Source organism: Miniopterus schreibersii (genome assembly GCF_964146895.1).
Source record: "Miniopterus schreibersii genome assembly, chromosome: 2".
Taxonomy (NCBI): Eukaryota; Metazoa; Chordata; class Mammalia; order Chiroptera; family Miniopteridae; genus Miniopterus; species Miniopterus schreibersii.
In genome coordinates this window covers 104134776-104161463 of record NC_138102.1, presented here as the reverse complement: position 1 = coordinate 104161463, position 26688 = coordinate 104134776, and the positions used below count along the sequence as shown (strand labels likewise).

Below are 26688 nucleotides of genomic sequence, written 5' to 3'. Positions count from 1 at the left end.
CACTTAATAACTCTCTGTTTAAGATTTTGAGGACACATCACTGTTTTCCAGAGACTAGGCCATTTTACATTCCCATCAGTGACGTATGAAGGTTCCAATTTCTCCATATCCTTGGTTTTCTTGAAAAAATGAAGTAGAATAAGAAAAGATCAGAAGGCCTCGCCTGAGCGCGCACATTGTTTCCTAATCATCTTTGGCACATACATCTGAATTGCAGTATAATATATATTTCTCACCGTGGGTTGTGATCAACCCATATTAGAAACACTTGTCAGGGAGGGAGTTCAAACTATGCCCCCCAGAGATACAAGCCTCCCCTCCCGAAGAGTCTCTGCTTTGGGAGCGTGACTGATAACAGGAGCGCTGAGACCATCGTCCGGATTGTGTTAGAGGAAGGTACTGGCGTGGGTAGCTCCCATTCAAGGACCTGGAGCTAAGCAGACGCTGCTCTGAGTGTTCTGAACGTGACTGACTGAGTCATCGGGGGCCCATAAAACATCCCGAGGTGTTACCGTTCTCTGCAAAGTATTCTCAGCAACCACCACGCACACACTGTTCCTGCGGCGTTGTTGAGGGTCAGAAGAGAAAAGCTGTTTAAAGTGTTCACTTCCTGGAGCATTTATTATGAATCTCATTATAATTGCTGATATTAGGAGAGGGAAGAAGGAGAAAAGAGCTCAGGGTGGCCAACATATACACACACGCTTACTTTTGTTTGTCCACCGTGTAGTACTGTGTATCAAGCCCTGTGGGAATTGGGAATAGGAGAGCACCCCTGGGGAATCTTTAATATCAGATAATGCACTCACAGTGTATGCAGAAACACTTTGAGTGTTTTCTCTAAAGTTTTTTTACAGGAAATTCTTGGTTTAAAATAAAAGTAGCAGAAATATAATGACAATCATTGTTAACTTGCATCGAGGCTAGCTCTGTGCCAGACAGTGTGATTGAACCTCATGTGCATTTGCTCCATTAATCCTCACAGTTACCTGTAAGAGAGGGTGGGGCTGGACTACTATTATCATTCCCACTTTGCAGATGAGGCTTAGAAAGTTAAGGCACTTGTCCAAGGCCACACAAACTGTTCAGGGGATTAAAAGGCACATTTGTGGGCCTGGCTTGCAGTTCTGACTTCTAGTTCTATGCAGTTCATGACCATGAGCTGCAGAGTTGACAGCTAAACTGGCTTGTTGTCTGCGTCCCTGAGATAGAACTCGGGGGCTTTTAGCATACTACTTCTGGTTGCTAGATAATTGCTGATTCTACTTTCTCCTCCTGGGATCTGGTGATAATTATTTTTAATTTGGAGTTTCTAATGACTCTTAAATAATTCTCAAAGTCCACGTGTTTGGGGATTTGTTTTATTTTTAATTCCTATATAAAAGAATTTTGCTTTTAGATATTGTCATAGAATCTTGAAGAGATTTAACATTCATTCTATTTTTAATCAACAATTTATCTAGTTCTGATCTGAAACTATTGCCAAGAAATAATTTTTTTAAATCTATCTTTATCTCCCATAGTCCCTCCATGAGAAAAATTAGTATTATTTTCATATCTCTACAAACTCTGTAAACAGAATAATTTCATTATCTAATTGGAAGTGCTTTGGCAGAGACCATCATCTCCCTGTTTTCCAGTCTCTAAACTCCCTGGGGGCTTTTGGAAAACAACAGAAAGACTAACTATGTGGGGGAATCCCATGCTCCCTGTGAACCTTGTCTCTAATGCACTCCAGAGACCAAGAGAATGCCTACGATATGGACTGGGGTGGGCTCAGAGGTCCCTTGAGACAGGTCATCTGTGTATGGTCTCGCCTTCAAACAAGTGTATCTCTCCTTCTTTTAAAATCTCTTGGAGAGTATCTTGCGATGTCTCACTGCTATTTTTCACAGTGTATTCTGAGCCAGTGATTGTGATTCTCTTGGTTGAACTGATTAGGTCTCATTAAGGACCCACCTCTAGAGATTTTGACCAGCAACTGGAGAGTTCCATGCAGTGGTCCAGTGACCTCACTTTGAGAAACACTGGCCTAATTTTCTGATGCTGTTCTGTGTCCACTTTTTTGCCTAAAAAGCTGAACCTTTATATATAATTGGAAACCTTGATTCTCTTTTTTCTTCACCTGGAACCCGGGTATGTGCCCTGACCGGGAATGGAGCCCAGCACCTTTTGATGTACTGGATGACGCTCCAACCAACTAAGCCACACCAGCCAGGGCAAAACCTTGATTCTTACGTCTCCACCCTCTTCTATGTACTGTAGCCCCTAACCTAACCATGTTAAGATTGTACTTTTGATAGTTCTTGACTGAGAAATCTCATAATAAAGAGCTACTATGAATTCAGTAATTTTTAAATTAAGGTGGATCATATTAATCCCTACACACCTGTATGTATTTGGAGGGTGGTGGTGTAAATTCAAGATGAGCTATTTATTTAGGGTGCTGTGATGCTTGGTGAACACAGGATCCATGGATTTCACCCTGTAATTCCAAGCTGCCCTTCCCACCCCAGGGCCTTTGGTCTGAGAGTCAGCAATACTGATCTAGACCAGTGGCTCAGCCATGATGTCATGACACAGCAGTATGTCCAGAGCAGTCGGACAGTGTATAGCAAATAATTTGCTAAGAGGTAAAATATTAAAATGTGGGTTTTCTTTTTTAAAAAAATAGAAATAAATTCAGTATTGTTCTGTAACACCCTTCCTCGTGGTCACTTGCCTTCCCAAATGCTTTTGTGAATGGGCAAGAGCAGGGTGGACCTACAGCTCCCCCATGCTGCCTGAAGGGAGTCCGGTGTATGAGGAATTTTAAGATGGTATATGAAGAAAAGGAATTATTGATGTGCTTACATTTTTTTGTTTTGTGAAAATCTGAGAATGCCTTAGGAAGTATACTGTGCATATGAGTGTCATCCATTCTGTGGGTCTCACTTAAAAAATAAAAAACAAGACTAGGAACCCTGCACCAGACTGTAAGTCAGCTGATTTCTGAGTCTTCATAGAGCTTCCAGTGAGACATTCTGGAATGGGAAAGAATAGGGAAGGCAGGATTCTGACCTCAGTGAGAACGGAGAGGCATGCAGGTGACCAAAGTCCTTGTCATCTTTGGGAAAATCACCCATGACAGTGGGCCTTCCGGTCACTGATGGATTGGGTTCTTTCTCCTGCTTCGACGGGGCTCTAAATGTTGCTGAGTTTCAGCACCTAGTTTGTCTGCTCTATGTCAGCCCAGTCTGACGTGGGGGAGGAAGAAGAGATTCAGTTAGATTAAATCTGGATATAATTCCAATTTACTAATTGTACCTCCATTTTTATGTAATTGGTTTTTAGTGCACCAAAATCCCTTTAGACCTTGCTGTTTCCCTCTTAAACCTTAAGCTCCCTTTCTTTCTCTTACTGTTTTTCCCCTTCTGCTCCCTACCCTAGCCCTGAAACTTGAAATTGGGCTGACTCGGCGCAGTTTCGCAGGCGAATTGCGGCCTCTTCGCAGCATTGCCCTGCTGGGATATCGCTGAGAGCGTCAGATCCGGCCCCCTCCCTCTCCCCCCCACCTTCTGGCCCCACTCTTCTCAGGCCCACGGAGGCTCAGAGCTCACAAAGGGCCATTACTAAAGAGGCAAATGGGCCACCTGCCTAGCTCGCAGGCCAGGCAGGGTCTGTGGAGAAGGCAGCGCTGACTCGAGAGCCTGCATTCTGGCTGTCTCCACGAAAGGGGTCATTCTGGGATGGGTACCTTCATGATGTCGAAGGGACAAAAGTGCAGGTGGCGGGCCAGCCACAGGCGAACCCCCACCCTGCCCGGGATTGAATGGGAAGCAACAAGAGTTTGAAGGCAAACGATGTCCATTTGTCTCAACCGCATCTTACCTGTGTGACAGGTGGGTGGCGCCAGTGTACCTGGCTACAGTTTGTCTCTTAAGCAAAGACTGCCTCGGACCCTCAAGCCCGTGGTCTTTGGTTTGCATGGGAGCTCTTCCTAAAAGGAGTCGCATGTTCCCAGTGCTCTTCTGGAAATCCTACCCCAAGGGTCTCAAAGCCATTGCCATGTAGGGTAAATAGACACATTCATTTTTTTTCTTTGTTTTTTTTATATTGAGGTATAATTGACATATAACATTATATTAGTTTCAGGTGTACAACAGGATGATTTGATATTTGTATATACAGTAGTCCCCCTTATCCATGGTTTCTTTGTTTCAGTTGCCTGAGGTCAACCACGGTCTCAAAATATTAAGTGGAAGATACCCGAAATAATTCGTAATTTTAAACTGCACAGTGTTCTGAGGAATGTGATGAAATCTTGTGCAGCACCATCTCTGTCCAACCCGGGACTTGAATTGTCCCTTAGTCCAGCGCTGTACATGCTCAGTTAGTCTCAGTTATCAGATCAACTGTCGTGCTCTTTCAGGGTTTGTGTTCAGGTAACCCTGATTTTACTTAATAATGCCCCAAAGCCCAAGAGTAGTGATATAGGCAATTCAGATATGCCAAAGAGAAGCCATAAAGTGTACTTTGGTGTAGGAAAACACATAGCATATATGGGGTTCGGTGCTATCTGTGGTTTCAAGCATCTACCGGGGGTCTTAGAACCTATCCCCTGAGGCTGTGCGGAGACTGCTGTATTGTGAAATGATCACCACAGTAAGTCTAGTTAACATCCATTACCACACATAGTTACCAAAAAAAATTTTGTGATGGAAGGATCTTTAAGATTAAACTCTCTTAGCAACTTTCAAACATGCAGGACAGTATTAGTAACTCCAGTCCCTGTGCTGTAGATTGCATACCCGTGACCAAGTTATTTTTTAACTGGAAGTTTGTACCTTTTAACCCCCTTCACCCCTTCAGCCCACCCACCACCACCCCTGCCTCTGACAACCACCAGTCTCTTCTCTTGCTACATAATAGTTTGACACGTGGTCTGGCAGTGGGACAGTCAGGAGTCTCAGAAACTCTACTCGTGAGTTTAGGGGACCTATCGGAAAAGAAATGACATGGGGGTGCAAGTAGCCTCTTCTCATTGTTAGGCAAAGTGTGTGTGTGTGAGGTCCCGCCACCACACCACCTGTTCCCACCACACACACCATGTCCCCTCCCTCTCCCACCTTAATCTATATGTCAACACACACCCTTCTGATACAGCTGAAATTCTCATTATAAATATGCTCTACAGTTACTGGTTTCTAAACACCAGTTGACTGACACGTGTTATAGTGGTTGCATGAGAATCATGGGAGGCCCAGCACCAGAGATTATGATTCCATGATTCCAGGGGGCCTGGGAATCAGTATTTTTTAAAAGCAATCACTGTTTTCAACAGCTTCTTTTCTAGCATATTTGGGAGCGCTGCTGGAGATGTAAACGGGAAGGGTGATCTAGCCCCAGAGAGGTTCTCTCGCTTCCTACTTTAACTGAACCATTACTACAACCTCTAGCCTACTGGGGCCCCAGGCAGTCCGCCACTCGTACTGGGTTACACAGAATTTATTTGGGGATGGAAAGAATGAAAGGACAAAACCTCTGGTCTCTGCCCTCAAGAACTGAGGGCCAGTTCTGGAGAGACAAGACCGTCACAGTGAAAAACACTTAAGAGCACTTGTAGAACAGATACAACTAAATGTGTACGACTGTTCTGCAAACAGAGGGAGTATGACTGGCTCAGCTTGGAAGGAGAAAGGAGTTCATGTTGACATCCAACCTGGTGGCCCAGCTGCTTCTGTCACTTACTATGGAATGGTTCTCTGGAGAGACACGCCTGCCTGGGGTGCAGCAGGAAGGATGAAATGGGGGTGGCTAGCATATCACTCTTTCAAGCAGTGAAACCACTTCACTGTATATGTGGCCGTAAGCTGGGAGCATCTTAAGTGGAAGAAGCACAGACTGTGACCTGGAGCGCAGAGAGCCAGTGTGGAGCGCGGGGACATGAGATTTCTCTGTTCTCACACTTGCTGCCGACCAAGGCTGCGTTCCTTTTGCTACAGGGCATTTCCTTATCTGGAACTGGGCCTCTCACAGGCACCCAGGCCTCATCCAGCAGCCATGAGTAGTCCCCCCACCCCTTTTCCAAGGGAAAGGGATTTCCCTCAAGCTATAACGAAGGACCCCAGTGTTTATTTACCGTAGAGAGAAGGTTGGTAACTATAAGAAGCCCCACCCACCCACAGCCTATCTGCTCAGACCATCCCTGTGGTGAAACAGATTTTCCCAAATTTGCCTGTATCAGAATCCTCTGGGCCACTTGTTAATAATACAGGTCTAGTTTCTTCAGATAAATTCCTAGAAGTGGAATCTCTGGGTCATAAGGCAGTTCCATTTTTAATTTTTGAGGTAACTCCATACTGTTTTCCACAGTGGCTGCACCAGTCTGCATTCCCACCAGCAGTGCACTAGGGTTCCCTTTCTCCACATCCTCGCCAGCACTTGTTATTTGTTGATTTGTTGATGGCAGTCATTCCGACAGGTGTGAGGTGATATCTCTTTGTGGTTTTAATGTGCATCTCTCTGATAATTAGTGACATTAAGCATCTTTTCATATGCCTCTTGGCAATCTGTAGGTCCTCTTTGGAGAAGTGTCTATTCAGGTCCTTTGCCCATTTTTTAATTGGATTGTTTGGGTTTTAGGTGTTGAACTTTATAATTTCTTTATAAATTTTAGATATTAACCCCTTATCAGATATATCAGCAAATATGTTCTCCCATTCAGTGGGTTGTTTTTTCATTTTGTTGATGGTTTCCTTTGCTGTGTAAAAATTTTTTAGTTTGATGTGGTCCCATTTGTTTAGTTTCTCTTTTGTTTCCCTTGCCTGAGGAGATATATCAGAAAAAAAATATTGCTACCAGAAATGTCTAAGATATTACTGCCTATGTTTTCTTCTAGGATTTTAATGGTTTCAAGTTTAATGTTAAAGTCTTTAATCCATTTGCTCCTGGAGAGCATTTGAGTTTATTCTTTAATCCAAATGTTCCTGGAGAGCATTTGAGTTTATTCTTGTGTGCAGTGTACAAGGTGGTCTAGTTTCCTTTTTTTGCATTTATCTGTCCAATTTTCCCTGCACCGTTTATTGAATAGACTACCTAATTCAAAAGAATATATGCACCCCTATGTTCATATATTTACAGTAGCTAAGATTTGGAAGCAGCCCAAGTGTCCATCAGTAGATGAGTGGATAAAACATCTGTGGTACATTTACCCCATGGAATACTACTCAGCCATAAAAAGGAAGAACATTTTACACTTTGTGACAGCATAGATGGACCTGGAGAGCATTATGCTAAGTGAAATAAGCCAGTCAGAGAAAGACAAGTACCATATGATTTCGCTCATATGTGGAATTTAATGAGCTAACTGAACTAACAAGCAAAATAGAGGCCGATTCATAGATAGAGAGCAGGCGGACAGCTCTGGTGGTGGTGGTGCGGGGTGTTGAGGGGTGGAGGCATTGAGCAAAAATGAAAAAAGAGAACTCATGGGCATAGGTAACAGTGTAGTGATGGTGGTGGGAGGAATGAAAGTGGGTGTAGGGGGCAAAAAAATAAAGAAAAAATAATAATACAGGTGTCTGGGCCTCAAATTACAGCTGTTGAATCAGGATCTTCAGATCAGAGCCTTTTTAAAAAAAAACAAAAAACAATTCTTTGGACAAGGTAAATTTGGGAAACTTTGCTAAGTAACACACCCTCTTACCCGTGGGTGATCTAACTCATGCCTCTGCTGGGCGGGGCTGAGGGCAGCGTTCCTAGGGGGAAAAGTGTTTTTCTGTCTAAAACCCAATAGTGGTAATAATACTAATCATCATCGACTGTGCGCCAGACACTATCCTGGGGGCTTTTCATTTTTTGTTATCTCATGTAATCTTCCCAATAATTAATGAAATATGGGCTACTATTGTCTCTATTTTTCAGATGGGGAGGCAGAAAGAAGGGAAGTTAAGTGACTCGTTCAAAGGCACACTGGCAGATCTAGGTCAGAACTTGGGCTCTGGCTCCTCAGCTATGTCTCTTCTCCATTACACATCACTGATCCTGGCACCTTGAGTCAACCAGCTGCATATTCCAGTTGGGAGCTTACCAGCCCAATTCAAACCACCACCACCCCAAGGAAAGGGGAAAGCAGAGGGACCTGAAATTTGTCTTAAACTCTAGTGGGTGTGTGCATGAGGAATGAAGTTCTGGAAAGCGTAGGAGGACGCTGACCCCTCCCTCATTTGGTCCTCAGGTACTGGAACTCCTTAAGCAACCTGGTAGCATCCTTGCTGAACTCCGTGCGCTCCATCGCCTCCCTGCTGCTGCTCCTCTTCCTCTTCATCATCATCTTCTCCCTCCTGGGGATGCAGCTCTTCGGAGGAAAGTTCAACTTTGATGAGATGCAGACCCGGAGGAGCACATTTGATAACTTCCCCCAGTCCCTCCTCACCGTGTTTCAGGTATGGACTCTCCTCTGCTGGGATTATGACCGGGAGGGTGATTGAGTGGTGGGGGGAGGAGGCAGAGGGGAGCAGGAAGAAGGGGCCTTGGCAAGGTGGTGGGAAGTGTCACCCTTGCATGGACAGCCTCAGGCAATAGATCAGCCATGGAGGGTCCGTGCCCAGGAGAACCTTGAGTTCCTTCTATAGTTTCCCCTACCCAAAGTCCCCCATGGAATTTCACTGTTGGGTGGACCATTGAAAAGAGATCTAATTGAGAGGTTTGAAAACTCTTTCTTAGCTATGGGACCCTTTATTAAAATAAATTCTATATGGAAGCCCAAAATATAAACAAATAAAAGCAAACTGCTCTGTTGTAGGAGGGAAGGATGGAGCTCTGTGTTTCTATCCACCATGCTTGTCCCTAGGAAAATATAACTAGCCCATCAACTTTGTGATTTTGCAGATATTTTGGCTTAGGGCAAAGCTAAAGTAGCACTTGTCTAAGCTTAAAAGTAGATTGATTTACAGATAAAAATGAATAAAAATGTGGATGTTGCCAGAATCTTAAAGCAGGGACCCAGATGACTAATGTTTGGAGAGAACCGGGTAGTGGATTATTCTCCAGATGAGCACATTCATATCTGTGAAGAGCCCTTGATGCCTTAACCCAAGGAATGGCTAGTGGTGGCCATCTCGTGCACCCTCTGTGGGTAGCAGAAGATAGTTTGACCAGGAAGCCCTGTCTGTCACTCCTCAAATAATAGTATGCTGGTGCTCATGCACTTTGTCTAAGGACAGGGTCAGCCTGCCAGGTCAATAGCACAGAATCCCAGGGAGGAGAGCTGGGGGCCAGGAGGATGGCCAGGGTTGGGAAGAGACTTCGGGCGTTCTTGTTAGCGGAGCGGGGCAGGGCAGGGGAGTTTTGGGGTTTGCTGTTGGTCTAACGCTGTGTCCCTTATTGGTGGGAATGTGTCATTCAGATCCTGACCGGGGAGGACTGGAATTCGGTGATGTATGATGGGATCATGGCTTATGGCGGCCCCTCTTTTCCAGGGATGTTAGTCTGTATTTACTTCATCATCCTCTTCATCTGTGGAAACTGTATCCTTTGCTCCTGCCTCCCCACCCCTGCCGCCCACCCTCCCTCAGCTTACAGCACAATGTCAAATAGGTGTGCCCGCGGGTCCTAACTCAGGGCTGAAAACTGGTTGCCCATCCACAGGGCCCCAGGCAAGTGGGGAAAGGCATGTTCTGGGGGAGAAAACAGTTCCCTGCCCAGTGCCACCTTAGCTGGAGGAGGGTCCTGGTGGAAGGAGCCGGGAGCTTTGGCACAGGCGGGATGTAAGTTCATCTTCCTGTGCTGTCCTGGCTGCGGCTCTGCCCATCTCCAGGAGGCATGTTCTTATCGTAGTTGAGGTGAAAACACCCCTGCATTGCCTCGTGCAGCCACTCACACAGACCCCGGTGTCAGGCACCTTGATGCGGGCTGCCTGGCCGCCCTGGCTGCCCTGGTCTTATGGAGGCGGGAGAGTTCGATGACTGAACCTCGTCCTTGAAATGACCCTCCTGCTTTCTGGTCAGTGTCCCTCCCTCTGAAGCCACTCTCTGGGACTTTGGTCACAGGCAGAACTGGACAGGCCTCACCAGGCAGGCCTGGCAGGTCCGTGGGCAATGTTTTAGGGCCTCACATGTGGGCTCTCCTCCCTGCCCTGGTCGGAAACCTGTAAGGTTGTGTGCAGAGGCGGGTAGCCAAGTAGACTTGGGTCTAAATCACAGCTAAATGTAGTGCAGGAAGCATGGGCCCTGGCCCCACACACAGGCTGGGCAACCGCTGCAAATGACAAACTGGGGTGAGAAAGTGATAGTACCTGCCACTCAGTGGGTCATTGTGAGGGTCAGTGGGGTGAGGCCCAAAGGCAGGTGCCCAGCAGCATCTTGGACAAGCCCTCATCCCCCGGTTGTGGTTTCCCTGTGTGTGAAATGGTGTGACTTTTGGGTGCCTGGGGGTGGAGGTCAGACTTAACAGATGGTAAGAGCTGTTCAGCGATCCTTTCTTTGCTTCTGTAGTTCTCTGACCCACAGTGTTTCCATTCAAGGTTGGGGGTGGAGGGAGACGAAGAGGGCAAACAGCCACTTCAGTTGGGACATGCCAAACTTTGGCCAGCTCCACCTGACCCTCCAAGGGTCTTTGTATGGGCCGCTCACATTGAGAGTTGGCAGGGATATCAGGCTGCCTCCTCAGTGCCCAATTACAATGAACAGCTCTTAAGAGCCTTCTGCATTCTGTTAGAGACAATGCTGTTTATAATGTCAATTACAGCCAGTCATCTCTGTGGGGAAACCATTACTGAAACCCAGCAATTAAAGGGCAAGGCAGGGCTCACTGCCTCCCTCCCTCCCTGCTCTAGCCTGAAAGCCAGCCTGCTCTCTACCCCTTAGAAAATTCCAGGTAGCTAGTAGGGTGATGGGGAGGGACAGGGATGGAGGAGGGACACCCCTGAGCTCACTGCCCCTCAAAGTGAGTCACTGTTGAGCTCTCTCTGTGGGGAACTCTACCCCTGCATGTTCTGCCCCCTCCCTGTCCCCTGTGCCCACTGGAATCCCAAGGCCAAGGGTCATTTTCTTTAAGAACGGACACAAACAGATATCCTACTGAATGTGTTCTTGGCCATTGCTGTGGACAACCTGGCTGATGCTGAGAGCCTCACATCTGCCCAAAAGGAGGAAGAAGAAGAAAAGGAGAGAAAGAAGCTGGCCAGGTAACCCTCTAAGCTGACCCAGGCCCGGGGCCCCCACGTCCAGCTCTGAATGCCATTCTCAATGGTGGTAAAGAGAGGTGTGGGCACGCCCTCTGTTAGCCTGTGTCCCTCCCAGAAGGGCACTGGGTTTAGGACCTCCTAGAGTAGGTTGGGCCTCTCCCCTAATGCCTAGGCATCGTTCCAAAGTGGGGACCATGATGAATTTTAGCTTCTGGGAACTGGCTGCATTGTCCCACCTGTCTAGGAAGCTAGGGTTTTCTCCTTTGAGAAAAGGAGTCATCGTAGGTAAGGGGAGCAAAGGATGGGAGGGTGGGAGGCACCCACTTGGAGAAATGTACCTTCAGGTGAAAGAGAGATTCCCCCTCACTGTTTTGAAGACAAAATCGGGCCCTGCATTGTCTTCTGTCATTGTCTAGATGGGACTGTCCTAGGCCACATATCTGCTGAGCACTGAGCAGAGTTCTCCAGGAGCCCATCCTGAATGAGATCCAGAACCTTTCTCTGACTTAGGGGCTGGAGAAGGCCAACCGAGTACCCAGCTTAGCAAGGTGTGGCCAGGAGCCAGGTCCTGGGCCCAGCCCAGTAGCATTTGCGATTGAGCTGCACATGGCCTGTGCCCTGGGTGAAGGAAGATGGACATAGGCACAGAGAATCTGCTCCCCCTGGCCCCAACAGACCACAGGCAGTTCCCTATCCCTGCTCCCTATCAGTCCAGTAAACATCCCTTTATGTTTTTCTCCTGCTGACCGGCCAGGACTGCCAGCCCAGAGAAGAAACAGGAGGCGGTGGAGAAGCCGACAGTGGAGGAGACCAAGGAGGAGAAAATCGAGCTGAAATCCATCACAGCTGACGGAGAGTCCCCACCCACCACCAAGGTGAGTGGCCACCTCCTTCCAGGAGCTGGGAGGGGAGGCAGGGACCTTCCCAGGCTAGACACCCACGGAAAAGAACAAGGGTGAAAAGAGGCTCGGTGGGTTAAGGTCAGCGAGGGTGGAGCAGGAGAGCAGGAACGTGAAGAGCGGATGGTGGTTGAATCCCAGCCTCTGTTAACGTCTCGAGGGTCTGCGCAAAGTAATGAGGGTCTATTTTTGAGTCAATAGCTCAGCCACTGACTATAATGCAGCTTCAGGGCTACCCCAAGCCTCTGAAACCTGGGACATGTCTAACTGGATTCTTCCTCCCCTCTCCCTTGGCTGCCTAGATCAACGTGGATGACCTGCAGCCCAATGAAAATGAGGACAAGAGTGTCTACCCCAACCCAGAAACGACAGGTACAGTTCCACTGCCTGACCCCTGGGGAGGCTGGGGGAGGGACCCAAATTCCACAGCCATATGAAAGTAACCTTGTATCAGGGACCAGTGGTTCCAATCTTCCTCTACAGCACCTTGCATTCTGAATGTCTCAGGTCTCTGTACTTAAGCATTACCAGTTATCTTCTGGGGGAAACTGCTCCTGGTTTGCTCACAATAATAGTATAAGATTAAATAAATTATGTTTGCGCGGTGCTTTCATGTCCTTTGGAAGATGGATTCTGTATACATTTAAGGTTTTATTATATCCTATGTTGTAAAATCATTATTAACTTTATATAATTCATTAGTCTAACATATGTCTCAGTATCATGTGCACTAAATAATAATAGTAAATTCCAAATCTGTCTTGTCCTTACTCAGGAGGCAGAGCTGAGTACAAGGACAGCTGCCGCCACAGATGTCCCACTTGTCGCTTTGCAAACTGCTTTCAGGTCTCTTATTATAAAAAGAGCTAGTACCAACTCATCTTCTCTCTGAGCTGTACAGTGGCAGGCAGTCTCCTTTGGGAGGGTTTGAATGTCAGAGTTCCTTAGGCCTCCCTCTAGGATTCACTTCTCTGCCTCCTGAAACCCCACATCCTGTACCAGCCCTGGGTCTGCCTCCTTTTACCTACAATTGAAGATATTAGCACCAGCTTCAAGCTTGCAGTCAGTTACACACAATAAGGGACTATTGGTTTCACTGACATTTCCTTCTCTGTATAGGTTAGGCCGTATTTGGGTTGGTAGCCACATTAGGAAGCTGGCAACCTTCTGCATTTATAAGCAAAACTAGGTTTTCCTTTTGCTTTCCCTCCACTGGTTCTCTGCTGGATTCTCTGCAAGGACACCAGCAGCCACCTTCTCGCGTCCCAGGGAAGCAGGCTGCTTGCTGTCATTCCATTCTCTCACCTCCCTCTGCAAGGGAAATAAGTCTGGGCTTCCTGGGGCTTGGACAGAAGAGCAGGGAGGGTGTTTCCAGGTGCTGGGCACTAGGTCTTCTGAAGTGTTAAAACCCTTCGGGGTGGAAACTCTCACAGAATTTCAAAGACATAGAAGAATATTGGCCAAATGCAATGGGAGGATTTAGTTTTGATCCTGCATGACCAAATAGGCTTTGAAATGACATTGTTTTAGATAATTGGGGGAAATTGCATATGGACTGGGAACTACATGATTTAAGTAGTTTTTGTTAATCTTGTTAGTATAATGATACCATTGTACTTCTGTTTTTAAAATACTGAAGTGTTTATAGCTGCAGTCTAAAATATTTAGAGATCACTTTAATCCAATTTTTTAAAAATGGGAACAGGAGAAGTAAATGAAACAAGATGGGCAAACTGTCAATAGTTGGTGGAGCTGGGTATGGAGGTCCACCATGCAAGGCTCTCTATGTGTAGGATTATTATAAGGAAGATTATTATTATTAAAGTTTAAAAAGAAAGACAGTAATAAAACAAATCTCTCTGGGCCATAAGCAGAGCCCGCCCCACCTGCCCGTGGCTTCAAGAGGCTGCCCTGCACAAGCTCTTTTCTCTACAAGGTGGCGGGGCAGACACACACCTATGACAGTAGCCTCAAACTCTGTCATTTTATTATACTCATGGCTTTTCTCTTCTCTGTTGCTCTAATGAAATAAAAAAGAAGCAGGTCCAGGGGAGAAAGGACTGATGAGGATCCTGTTGCCATCTTGTCAGCCATCATAGAAGTGTCTATCTGTTGGCCCAGCTTTAAGGATTCTTGGAAAGGTTTTGCTTCTAAACTGAAAATCTATTCCCACACTCTGCTGATTCCTCAGGATTCTTGAGATTTTTTTAGGACATGCCCTTTTCCCTGATCATATGCCATACTTCTCTACCCTCCTTCATACCAAGGCCTTTGTATCCTTTGGTCCCAAGCTTCTACTCCCTCTGGTCCATAGATAACTGAGGCTGTCCTGCCTCAGCTGCCCCAATCACGATTCAGGCCTTTAAAACCAACTCTTAAGTCCCCCTCCCCCATTTGTTCACTATCTCTGGTTTCCATTTTCTCACCCAAGGACAGAACACTCTTTTTTTTTTTTTAAATTTCAGAGAGAGGAAGGGAGAGGGAGAGAGAGACGTCAACAATGAGAGAGTCATTGATTGGCTGCCTCCTGCACCCCCGATATTGGGGATCAAGCCCGCAATCTGGGCATGTGCCCTGGGGAATCAAACCATGATCTCCTGGCTCATAGGTCCATGCCTCTGCCTCTGCAAAGCTGCTCCTGCCTCCTTTAGTACCAGGTGCATCAGACACCCCCAATGACTCCTCCAAGGTCACTTGACCTGTTGTCTCTTCTTGTCAGTATCTTGTTCCTGCCTCTTTCTCCGCTGACCTGCTGTTGTCCTCCCAAACACTGCCCTTTCTGCTTTTGAAGCTTACGTGCAGCTCACCCCTGCTGTGCCCCTTGGGAGACAGCTCTGGTGAGCATTGTCCTGCCCCACCTTCCACCAGGCTTCCAGAGAGAAAAGGGACAATGCCAGAGCGCTTCTGCTCCCTCTGCCATCACCCCTCTCTGCAGGCTGTTGTGTTTACTTGTCCAGGGTGCAACCAAAGGCGTGCGTGGAGCAGCTGAGTGGGGCCTAAACTGCAGCCTTCACTCTGCTGGCCAGGGCCTCTGCCCTCCCATGAACGCTGGGAGGAGGGGCCTGTTTCTAATTCGCAGAGCAGCCATACAGACCCATGTTGGCCAGTCAGTCCTTCCCTCTTGGTTTAATCTCCAAAGCTCACTGGTTGATTTTAGCCTTCCATCTTGGTATATACAAGCTTTTAGAAGTATCTGCTTGCCCAGGAAGGAAAGCATTGTGCCAAGATTCTGTTTTTATGTAATTGATTGATTGATTTGAGTGAACATACACAAGTTCTTAAGAGTCACTAAGGACTTAAAATTAACAAGCACAATGAAGAAGAAATGTATAGTACCGGATTAGATGTTGTGGCAGACACTTGAATTGCTGCAAGGGGTTCGAGGAGGAGAGCAGTAAGGTGGGGTTACATCAGGGAGGCTTCATGGGCAAGGGTGGTCTTGACTGGGCTTTGAGTTCAAAGAGTTGGAAAGGAAGAAGTTATTTCAGAACCATACTATTGTCATAGACACAGAGCTGGAAGAAACCTTGGAGATATTCATTCACTTAATAACTGCTTAGCAAGCACCTACTGTGTGCCAGGCATCGTGGCAGGCACCGGGATACTCCTGCTCTCCTGCAGCTGACACTTCAGGGGGGAGACAGACAATGAGCAAAAAGCAAACCAGCCAGAAAGGTAGCATCAGGCACTAAAACCAAGGGCTGTGATTGAACCACTGGGCTGCTGCTTTGGCTGTAAAGTCAGTGAAGGCCTCTTTGAGGAGGCAACCTTCAGGCTGAAACCTGAAGGAATCATGTGGAATTCTGAACCAGACATATGGAAATTGAAGGGAAAAGCTATCTAGGTGGAGGGTCTAGCAAGTGCACAATCTCAGAGGTGGAATGCATTTGTCTAAGGAGGAATCCAAAGAGGCCAGTGTGCCTGCAGCAGAGAGAACAAAGGGGCCGGGACTAGGTCAGAGCAGGTGCCCAGGCAGGCTACTGAGAGAGCATGCAGGATTCCTCGTGAGGAACTTGGGAAAGCACAAAGCTAGTAAATGTATTTTTCTATAAACACAAATGATTAAGATAAGCATTAAATTACCTGTGATCAAATTATCATGAACAAGGAGGTGTTGGGTATTTGGAGCAAAACTGAAAAGAATACAAACAGCTAGGCAGAAACTTAAGATCCTTACTTAAATTTCACTTGTAAATATCATGATTTAGGTCAACTCTGGTTTTACTTTATTTTGTAAGTGAAAGAGTTTACCTTTCTTTTACATACTCAGGTTTGGTATAGAGGCTTCTACCCTTGGCCTGTATACAGTTCTTCATCTTGTGCCTCTCTCCTGCTGAAAATATTAATTGCATTGTTGGTCAACTCTAATTACTCTAGGAAAAGAATCTGATTTATTTAATCTATATTCAGCTGCTCCTCCAAAAAAGCCTTGAGTCCCAAAACACTTCTTGCTTGATAAAGAGCCACATTCTGTGCCAGGTGGTTTTTCTCTGGCTTCATTTTAACCAGAGGTGATCCTGCAGAGCATGGCTGGTCCATAACACCACTTCCCAAACTCTCTCTCCAACCAGTTTAGTCTCCACCTGATCTTCTTTTGTAAATTCCCCTTACTTATGAAGCCAATGTTGGTATAGAAGTTTAATCATCAAAAAATAAGGGCCCCCTGGCTAGGTGGCTCAGTTGGTTGGAACATCGTCCCATGCACCAAAACGTTGGGGGGTTGATTCCCTGTCAGGGCACATACTTAGGTTACGGGTTTGATCCTAGTTGGGGTGCGTCCAAGATGCAACCAATCCATGTTTCTCTCTCACATGGATGTTTCTCTCTCTCCCTCCCTCCCTCTCTCTCTAAAATCAGTAAAAAACATTTCCTCAGGTGAGGATTTAAAAAAGAAAGAAAGAAGGGCTACTATGTGCCAGCATGGTTTTTCTCTCCAGGGTTTTCAGTGCATAAAGAGATGGAAGAGGTAGAACGGAAGGGAGTAAGCCAAAAACCCAAATATATATATATATATATAGCAATAGTGTGGTGATAGCCAGAGGGAAGGGTGGTGGGGGGTAGGTGGAGGGCAAAGGGGAATAAATGGGGACAGAGGCTTTGCTTGGGGCTATGGGCCACAATGCAGTGTGCAGATGGTGTTTTGTTGAGTTGTACACTTGAAACCTGTATGGTTTTATGAATCGATGCCATTTATTTGAATTCAATAAAAAAATAAGAAGAAGAATAAAATAGCCAGCATATAAGGTATTGTGTCCTAAGTGCCAAGTGAATGTGGGAAGCTGAAGGTGCTGCTGGAATCCACAGGTTACTCCCTAGAGCCCAGGCTCGCAGGAAAGCCAGGTGAACCATGCTGTCTGTGGGAATCCTGGTAACCCTGCAGAGAGGGAGTTGAAGGGCAGTTCCAACAGGGAGACTGTGCAGAAAGGAGAAAGCCCACAGTGAGTGTATGCATTTCCTGGGGCTACCACAACAAATTACTAGACAGCAGAAATGTATTCCCTCACATTCTGGAGCCAAGAAGTCTCAAATCAAGGTGTTGGCAGGGCCACACTCCCTCTGAAGGCTCTAAGAGAATCCCTCCTTGCCTCTTCCTAGTTTCTGCCGGCTGATGCAGTCCTTGGTGTTCCTGGCTTTTAGCTGCATCACCCCAGTCTCTGCTGCTGTCTTCATATGGCCTTCTCTCTGTGTGTGTCTGTGTCTCTCCCTAGAAGGATGACACTCCTTGGATTTAGGACCCACCTTAGTCCAGTATGACTTCATCATAACTAATTACACCTGCAAAGATGCTATTTTCAGAATGGGGTCACATTCTGAGTTTCCAGGAGGGCATGAATTTTATGGACATTATTTAACCCAATACAGAGAGTGTTCGGAATAGTTTGATGTGAGCAGAAATTCTGTCAGGGAAATAGCCGCCTGCAAACATTAGGCTGAGAGATATGCTAAGCACCAATTTAGAGGTAAGCGTCTCTCCTGTGGAAAAAAACAACAGCTAGCATTTATATACCATTTGCTATGTGAACCATTCGGAAATACGGATGGACTATTACCCCATCTTACAGATGGGGAAACTGAGGCACAGAGAGACTAAATAAAATCCTCATAGCCAGAAAGAAACAGAGCCAAGGCATTGACTGAAGAGTCCATGCTCTTAATTCCCATTCCCCTTCTAAACATTTTAAATGCATTTGATCAGAACAGAGCATGCACGGGTCTCCTTCCGTGGGCAGTGAGCTTGCAAGCAAAGGGAGAATCATTTGCCTTTGGTGTACATTAAATGTTGCGGTCAGCATTATTGCCCCATTATCCCTACAGCCCATGAATTTTTGTATTTTCAGAAATGGGGAGAGTGTTGATTTAAACTCCTGGAATCTGTAAGGATGGGGTTGTTTGCAAGGGATCCCACAAGCCAACTAAGCCATGCCCTTTCCCCTACCTGGCAGTGCCCTAGTCTAACCTGGTCTCCTTTTCTAGTGCCTTACAACTAGGATGATCAACCATCCCAAACTGCATGGGACTGAGGGGTTTCCTGGGATGTGGGAATTTCAGTTTAAAAACCAGTCCAGTCCTGGGAAAACAGGCATGAGTCAGTCACCCTGCTTACAACCCCCTTATCATGTGCTGCATCAGGAGAGTCTTCCTCTAACAGAGATGAACTCCAGCAGTGCCCACGAGGAGAGAGCTGAGTGTCTGTCTTGGTTGGTACCCTGTGTTTTCAGAAATACAAGTGATGTCTTGATTCTTGTCAGTAGGAAGGTCTCTGAAAGTAGGCAGAGCAGTGGTAAAAGTAACTGGGAGTAGTGGAGTTATTTAGAAGGTGCTTTTTTTCTTACAGGAGAAGAGGAGGAGGAGGGGCCTGAGATGCCTGTGGGCCCACGCCCACGCCCTCTCTCTGAGCTGCACCTTAAGGAAAAGGCAGCGCCCATGCCTGAAGCCAGTGCATTTTTCATCTTCAGCCCCACCAACAGGTGTGTGAGCACAGTGGGGAGGGTGGGGCTCTGCGCTCCCCATGATCCAAGACCAGCAGGTGCCAGCCTGTGGGTAGAGCCTGGGACTGCCCCAGCTCCCCACAACTTGTGTGAAGAGAGGGACGGGTTTTGTCTCTCAGCGTGTGAAATGCATTATTCCACCGTAAGGTCAGCTGTCATTCCTACTATCGTTTCTTTGTAGGTTATCTGCCCCTTATCTCTTTTTAGGGAAAAGGGTTCTGGATTTCGCATCAGAAGGCCTGTGTATATTTTTCTCTTCATTTTTTGAAATATGTAAACTCTATTTCTATTCTTTTGGTGATTATTCTTGGTAATTAGTAAGTCTATTTAACTTAACAAAGTGTAAAGCTAAACAGGGTCTTTAACTTTGTGCAAAATATCCTTAACTTCTTCCAAATAGAAGGAGCTTAGACTATTTTAACTCTTCTCAACCCCTCCTGCCTTACATGTTATTGTTGATTTGTGTTTAGTCCTGACCTTTATTTTTAACCCAAGTTAGACATCGTTATCAGCATCAGTACTGTTATATAGACAGTGTATGTTTGGGTTTACATACAACTTACCAGTCCATCCTTCTGCAATCATTATTTTCCTTCTTAAAGTACTTTCTTTTCTTCTCTTTTTTTAAATGGCACTTTTTTTTTTTTTTTACTTTTCAGTTACAGTTGACATACTAATTTCAGTTGTTCTAAAGTACATTCTTTAGAAGTTCCTGTAGTTCCTTTATGATAAATTCATTTGGCCTCTGTTTACCTATAGTTGTTTTCATTTCTCTTTTTGCTTGTTTGATACTGAAATTTGACTCTTTTATTTTAACGTTTCAGTTTCCACCCATATATTTGGATATGTACACATGTTAGTTTTCATCAATCAGTTTTTTGAGGAGTTTTTTTGTTTGTTTTTTTAATCCTCACCTGAGGATATTTTTTCCATTGCTTTTCAGAAAGAGTGGAAGTGAGGGAGTGAGGGAGGGAGGGGGGGAGAGAGGGAGAGAGAGACACATCAATTGGTTGCTGCCCGCGTGAACTCCAACTGGGGCCGGGGATTGAGCCTGCAACTGAGGTACATGCCCTTGATCAGAACTGAACCCAAGACCCTTCAGTCTCGGGCAAAGGCTCTAACCACTGAGCCAAACCAGCTAGGGCCATCAATCAGTATTTTTAAATTTATTTTTATTGTCGAAAGTATTACAGATGTACCCTTTTTCCCCTCACTGACCCCCTCCAGCCTGCACCCTCCCCAAGGCCTTCACTGCATTATTGTCTGTGTCCATGGGTTATGCATATATGCATATAAGTTCTTTGGTTAATCTATTCCCACCGCCCTCCCCCCCTTCCTTCTCAGATTCGTCAGTCTATTCCTTGCTTCTATGTCTCTGTATCTATTTTGTTTATTTTGTTCATTAGATTCCACATATGAATGAAATCATGTGATACTTGTCTTTTTCATTTTTTGTCTTAAAAATAATTTTGTTGTGCACACAATTTTGGATTGACGGGTTTTGTCCCTCAGCATGTTAAATGTACTATTCTACTATAAAATTAGCTGTTATTCCTAATTCCTACTATCATTTCTTTGTAGGTAATCTCCCCTTATCTCTAGCTCCTATTACACAGAATAAATTGCCTCAGCAGAGTGTAGGTTCAGCCATCCTCTCAGCAGCCACGTCTCTGGGTGGCTCTGTTGTTCCCAGTACGTAAAAATATGAAGTAGATCTCAAAGTGGGTTTTTTTAATGATGAGGAAAAGAAGTCCCCCAACAAAAGCCAAGTTGTTAATGTCACAACAGTATTTGAAAATTTAGAAATTTGCAAAGGTCTCAGATGTAACTTTCTAAAATGTCAAAAGTCTGCTGTCAGCAAAAGGGCTTTAGAATGGCAAAGTTCTGTGCAGACATGCCTCATGGTGGGGGCAGGGTTGTGGCTGTCATTATCTAGTAGCAGTAAGACTTTAGGCTGAAGCATCCACCCTCCAAATTGACCTTCTGTGCGCTGAAGAGAGGATCTGGGGCTCCTGAGACCCAGGGAGCTGTGTTCCTTGCCTTTCTGACATGATTCTCTCTCTCCCTTCTTCTCCCCTGCAGATTTCGCCTCCAGTGCCACCGCATTGTCAATGACTCGATCTTCACCAATCTGATCCTCTTCTTCATCCTGCTCAGCAGCATTTCCCTGGCTGCTGAGGACCCCGTCCAGCACACCTCCTTCAGGAACCATGTACGCATCCCTTTTGTTCCCTGCACCCCCTCCTCCCGGAATGTGACTGGGCCCACAGTTTCTGTTGCTGACCTCATTCCTCAATCAGGAGCCCAATTCCAAATCTCATAGTCAAATAAACAGTTCTTTAAGAGATTAAGGCTTTGGTAGAAACCATCTAAGAGCCACAAGTAAGAGAACATGTACCCAAATACCTCAGGCTGGCCTGATTGGCAAAGGTCGGGACTGTCATTGCCCTGCGGATGTTCCGCAGGACTCTCTGGTTTCCTGTAAACTTAGTAAAAGAGTAACCACGAATCCTGGCTTGCTCCCAGGATACCCTGACCAGGTCTAATCATTAGAGAGATGGGAGCACTGGCAGATAGGTGCCAATGATAAGGCTGACCTTATATAAAAGAGCGCTTTGGTGACCTTCTGTGCAGTAGAAAACTAAACTTGGAGGCCCACCCAAGGCTCCAGTGAACAACATTAAAGTCTAGAATAAGAATTGCTGTATCTCAAAGCCTCAAAACATATCCCAACCAGGTGGGCATGAAGAGAGGAGCCTACCAATCTAAAGCCATAGCTGTGCAAACCACTTGATGGTTCCACTTGGCCCAGAGCATTTTTACTGAGAAGGGAATTGGCCCTAGCTCCCATCCACTGAGATATAATAAAACATGAAACCACGCAGCCTGTCCCAGCCTGGGTGGGCCTCAACCAGAGAATGCACCCTCCTGTGCCCCAAAGGACACAACCCCAGCGTAGATTTCCACCAACCTGGAAAGCTGGCTGAGTCATACAAGTGTCACTTAAGCACTTGCATCTTCCTGCAAGAGCAAACAAACCCCACTCTCTATCCTTTTGACAAGTCTTTATCTCAGTGGTCTGACTTGAGTTTGTAAGTATTGGATTAATGAGAAAAGCATCAAACCAGATGCTGTACAGACTCAGGACCAGTCAAAGCCTGCCCCGGAAGCTCCCCTCAAATATCTGGGGATGTCATCCAGAGCCACAAAGCTGCCTGAGGCCAGCCCACTCCAGGGTCCAGTGCTGTGTATGTGCCACCTCGTCTCCTAATTTGTCTCCACGTGGAAATGCTCACATGGCGTGTATCGTAGTTTTGGAGCATGATTCCCTTTCTGGTGAACAGCCACTGACTGACCTCTCCTCCAGACCTGCTTTCTCCTTTCCCTCCCCATTCCCACTGTGTTTCTCTTTGTTTTGCAGATTCTGTTTTATTTTGATATTGTTTTTACTACCATTTTCACCATTGAAATTGCTCTGAAGGTAAAGCCCACCCCTCCCCCCTGCTCCTCCTGTCCTCCTCCTGGCACTAGCTCTCTGCCGCTCTCTGTCCCTAACACACGTGTTCCTGTTGCTGTCCGGTTCCCTCTCTGAGCCACTAATCCAATTGTGCTTATTTTTCAGATCCTAGGCAATGCAGACTATGTCTTCACTAGTATCTTTACATTAGAAATTATCCTTAAGGTAATGCAATCTGAGAAATGCATTCTCTGTCTCTTTATCTGCCCTATCTGCCTCTTTTTTCTCTTGTTTCTCTCATTCTCTGTCTTTTACTCTCAAGTCTGAAATCAGAAGAATTAGTGCCCCTGGCATTGTGCTAATGCACTGCTCAGGCTCAGAAGCCAGAAGAAACCCACCCCCAGCCCTGCACCTGCCTCCTCTCCGCTTAGCATTTGGCTACCAGTGTCACTGCTGGTGCTGTCCTGCCACCAGGTCTGGCCCTGTGCCAGTCAGCAGTGCTCCCACACATGCCCACACACTCCCAAACATGCCCCCACACACCCACACACTCCTGCCCACACCATCTCTGGGCACGTGATGACTGGCCCTGCTTGGAACTCTCCTGCGCAGAGGAGATGCCACACAAACTCCAAAGACGGAAAAGCTCAGAGGCCAGGACAGAGTCACTTTGGTTACCCCCTTTGTTGCCCATTGCCAACACCTTCCTCAGTGCTTGCAGTGGACATGGGTATAACACAAGATTTAGGGCCAGTCTCCCCACTGAGAGCTTCTGATAGACAACTTCAGATTACTTCTGTACTCTCGGTTACCTGCTAAAAAGCTTTGTTGCAATGCCCCTTGCCCTGAACATGGAGGAGGGAGAATTATGCTGGAAAGCTAAGGACAGGGGGTGAGAGCCAAGTGCTGAAAGAAGCTGGGTCCTCCAGGCCCAGGGCCCAGACTTGAGGACGCACAGGCCGGGCGGGTGAGCCGCTGGCAGCCCAGGTGCAGGCAGCTCGGCTACAGAAGTGCTACAGGGCCTGGCCCTGAATCACAGAGCCTGCCTCCGGGATGAGGGGGCTTTTTCCAAGTAGTTTCTTCTTATTTATATTAATACATAACTAATAGATTACTTATACTTATTTTATTATGATTCCTAAGTTCTTCCAGTATACTTCGAGCCTCTAAGCAATGCATCACCGTGCCAGTTCATGTGAGATGTAGGATGTGAGTTCTGAGACCCAGGAAAAGTGCATTTCAGCATTCGCCTCCTCTTAGAGCGAGGGCGTGGACTTTACCCTGATCCCAAACAGCCCCCAACAGAAGGGTCAGAGGCTCCAGAGCACATGTTTCCGCTTAGCGTCTTCCTGGGACACTCTTCTGGGATGCTCCTCCCAAGGGGCCAGGGTCCCTTTTCACCCTTCAGGTAGCTGATGCAAACCAGTGTCCACGCCTGACCCTGTGCCACGGCCAACCCCAGGCCCTTCTTTCCCTGGTGGATCTCCCAGGTCCTGACCCAGGCCTCTCATGCACAGGATGTCTATGCCATTCCCAGTTACAATTGGGGTGGGGCAGTTTCGTGTGCCTTTTTGTTGTTGTCCAGACCCCAGTTTCTGCCCCTGGTTCCAGCTAACGGGAGTGTTTCTCAGGTTTTCTCTCTGCTCAGCAGAGCAGATCTGGCCAGGTCTGGTTCCTGGGGTGGGGAGAGGGGGCCCAGGGGGGCCTGGTGCATTCAGAGATGGTGCCGAAGAGCCCCTTCCAGGAGGAGCTGATTTTTTCAGTCTTCAGACTCAGGGAGGCACACGAACACCACAATCCTTTCCTATGACAAGAAAAGCTCTGCAGCCCAGCTCTCAACACCCTCCACACAGTGCTTCCCTGTGGGTTTCAATGGTGCTATTGTTCCTTAAGCATTGCCATATAGGCAGAAGAGAAAGCTCTCTATACGAGCATTGTCGTGGCAAGACCCTGCCCTCCCTTCCCCCCCTGCCTCTTCCACTGTATTCCAATGTGCTTCTAAATTTAATGCCAACCCCAGTGCACTTCCCTGCGCCTCCTTCCCACCTGGACCCTCTGCCTGGCCTGAAGGCCTAGCATTCGGCCACAGCACAGACTCTCAGAAGAGAGGGGCATTTAGTCCCAGGAGCAGATGGAAGACCTGGGGATGTTTGGCCTTAAAAAGAAAAGGCTTGTAGGACACAACGGTTGGCTTGAATGATGCAGAGGCCTGTCACATAGAGGAGGGAGGAGCTGGAACCAGGACCAATGAGCAGAAATTACAAAAGATAAGATGCATTTAATAACTGGAACTACTTCCTCCTGAACAACTGAAGTGGTGGTCACCCTGTCTGGACAGAGGGGCCTTCCTGCCCTTCCAGGTCAGAGTCAGTGGTCCTGTATCCCACTGCTTTTAACTCCTCGGGCTGAAAATGCCAAGCAGGGGCTTTTCCTAGGTGAGGGCTTAGGACTTTCAGGAAGCAGGCACTGGATGGGCAGCAGTCAGCAAAACAGTACAGGAAGGACTTTGCACTGGGGGCCTGAGCCTGGCCTTTCTTGATGCCCTGAATGCCACCGGTAATTTTCAAGTAAATGCTCGAATTTTTGGCATCCCCTTGACCTTTCTTTTACAACCAGTCCTCCTCTGGCCCTGCCTGGCCATGTGCCCCCCTACACACACACACACACACACACACATACATTCCCCTGACAAAATGGGAGCCCAAATCAAAGCACAGAAGTTGGCTCTCTGAGCCCCAGTAATCCACCCAATGGGGGAATGCTTTCCCCTGAATGCAGATGGCTCTATTGGAGCTCAGCAGCATCCTAACAATATCCAAGGTGGGAGCAGACCCCGATACCTTCTCTGAGGTGAAGGGTGGGATGGTTAGGGAGGGCTCTCAGCCTTCAGCGGGCACAGAAGCACTTTGGTTAACATGAACCATGAGAGCCACCCAAGTCTGCTCTCTGGGGTCTTCACTGAGAGACAGGTCAGGCCTTCGGGAGAAATCTCCAACTATATTCCCCTGCAACTTTTTATATAATCTGCCCACTTCTAGGAACTATTGTAGGACACAGGTGCCTGAGTCCCCTGTGACCCCCTGCGGCAAGAGATAAATGGAAAGAATTAGGTTGCAAGAGCTATTTTTGCCAGTTTCCCCTGTGCTTGAATTGCTCTGCAGACATGCTGCCCTGGGCATGCTCTGATCCAAACACATGAACTGGACCCCGGTGACCAGCCATCAGCTCCCAAAGCTTCCCTTTGGCTGATGCTTTGTGGCCCATGGCTTTTCACAGCCCTTAACCTGGAAATCCATTGCCCTTAATTCAGTTCAACAAAATTGGAAAGGCTATTTGCTGAGCACCTGCAGTGGCTTTATACCAAGCTCCGAGGGAGGTAATAACAGCTGATGATAATACTCATCATTCCACGTGTCCCCTTTTGGTTTCCAAGGGCTCTCACATGGTTTTCGGTGTGTGATGTGTGCCTCAGAGAGGCAGGGAATCATGTGCCCACTTTATCAATGAGGAAAACTGAACTTCTGTTGTGCAGAAGGAATCCAGAATTCAAATCCAAGTTATCTGACCCCAACACATGCACGGCACTATCAGCAGGATGTTGTTCTAAGTGGTTTACACGTAATAACTCAACTGGAGCTATAACTCTATAGGGGAGTATTATCAGCCCCCCCCCCCCCCATTTCTCAGATGAGGAAACTGAAACACAGAATCATTAAGTAACTTGCCCAGGCCACACAAATAAAATACAATAGGGTTGGGATTCAAACTCAGATGGCCTGGCTGCCGAGCTGTGCTCTTTAACACAGCACCGCACAGCCCCTCTGAACACACAGCTCTGGCCCTGAAAGCACATGTGGTCTAGAAGCAAGACAGTAGATCCGAGTTTAGGACACTTGGCACAGATTAGAAACACTGCTTGAGGCTAGGAAGTGGAGGGAGGCTAATTGCCAGAGTTACTGGTAGAACTGCTCACTGGGCAATAGAGGACCACCTGTCCCGTTTGCCTGATACTGAGCAGCTGCCTGGGACCCAGACTTTCAGAACTGAACTGGGAAAGTCCCAGGAAACCAGGACGGTTGTGATCCTACTGGGCATGCCCCCCCTCCCCCAACACCTAGTGTCCTACGCTGGCCCTGAGGTCAGTGGAATTTGGAGAGGAGGTTGGGAAACCGGGTC

At 46.9% G+C, this 26688-nt stretch overlaps 1 protein-coding gene across 8 annotated transcripts in view; it reads left to right on the top strand.

The window, feature by feature from the left end:
• CACNA1C (calcium voltage-gated channel subunit alpha1 C) overlaps positions 1 to 26688 on the top strand; it is a 590073-nt gene that overhangs the window by 478439 nt on the left and 84946 nt on the right. For 4 of the 8 annotated variants that reach the window (XM_081130589.1, XM_081130585.1, XM_081130583.1 and 1 more), the window contains 9 exons: positions 8219 to 8426; positions 9389 to 9509; positions 11053 to 11167; positions 11922 to 12042; positions 12369 to 12438; positions 18902 to 19034; positions 21138 to 21267; positions 22477 to 22536; positions 22678 to 22737. In XM_081130589.1, coding sequence (XP_080986715.1) covers positions 8219 to 8426; positions 9389 to 9509; positions 11053 to 11167; positions 11922 to 12042; positions 12369 to 12438; positions 18902 to 19034; positions 21138 to 21267; positions 22477 to 22536; positions 22678 to 22737 — 1018 coding nt within the window. The remainder of the gene's footprint in view (positions 1 to 8218; positions 8427 to 9388; positions 9510 to 11052; positions 11168 to 11921; positions 12043 to 12368; positions 12439 to 18901; positions 19035 to 21137; positions 21268 to 22476; positions 22537 to 22677; positions 22738 to 26688) is intronic. The other 4 variants (XM_081130588.1, XM_081130587.1, XM_081130586.1 and 1 more) reach the window with 1 other exon arrangement.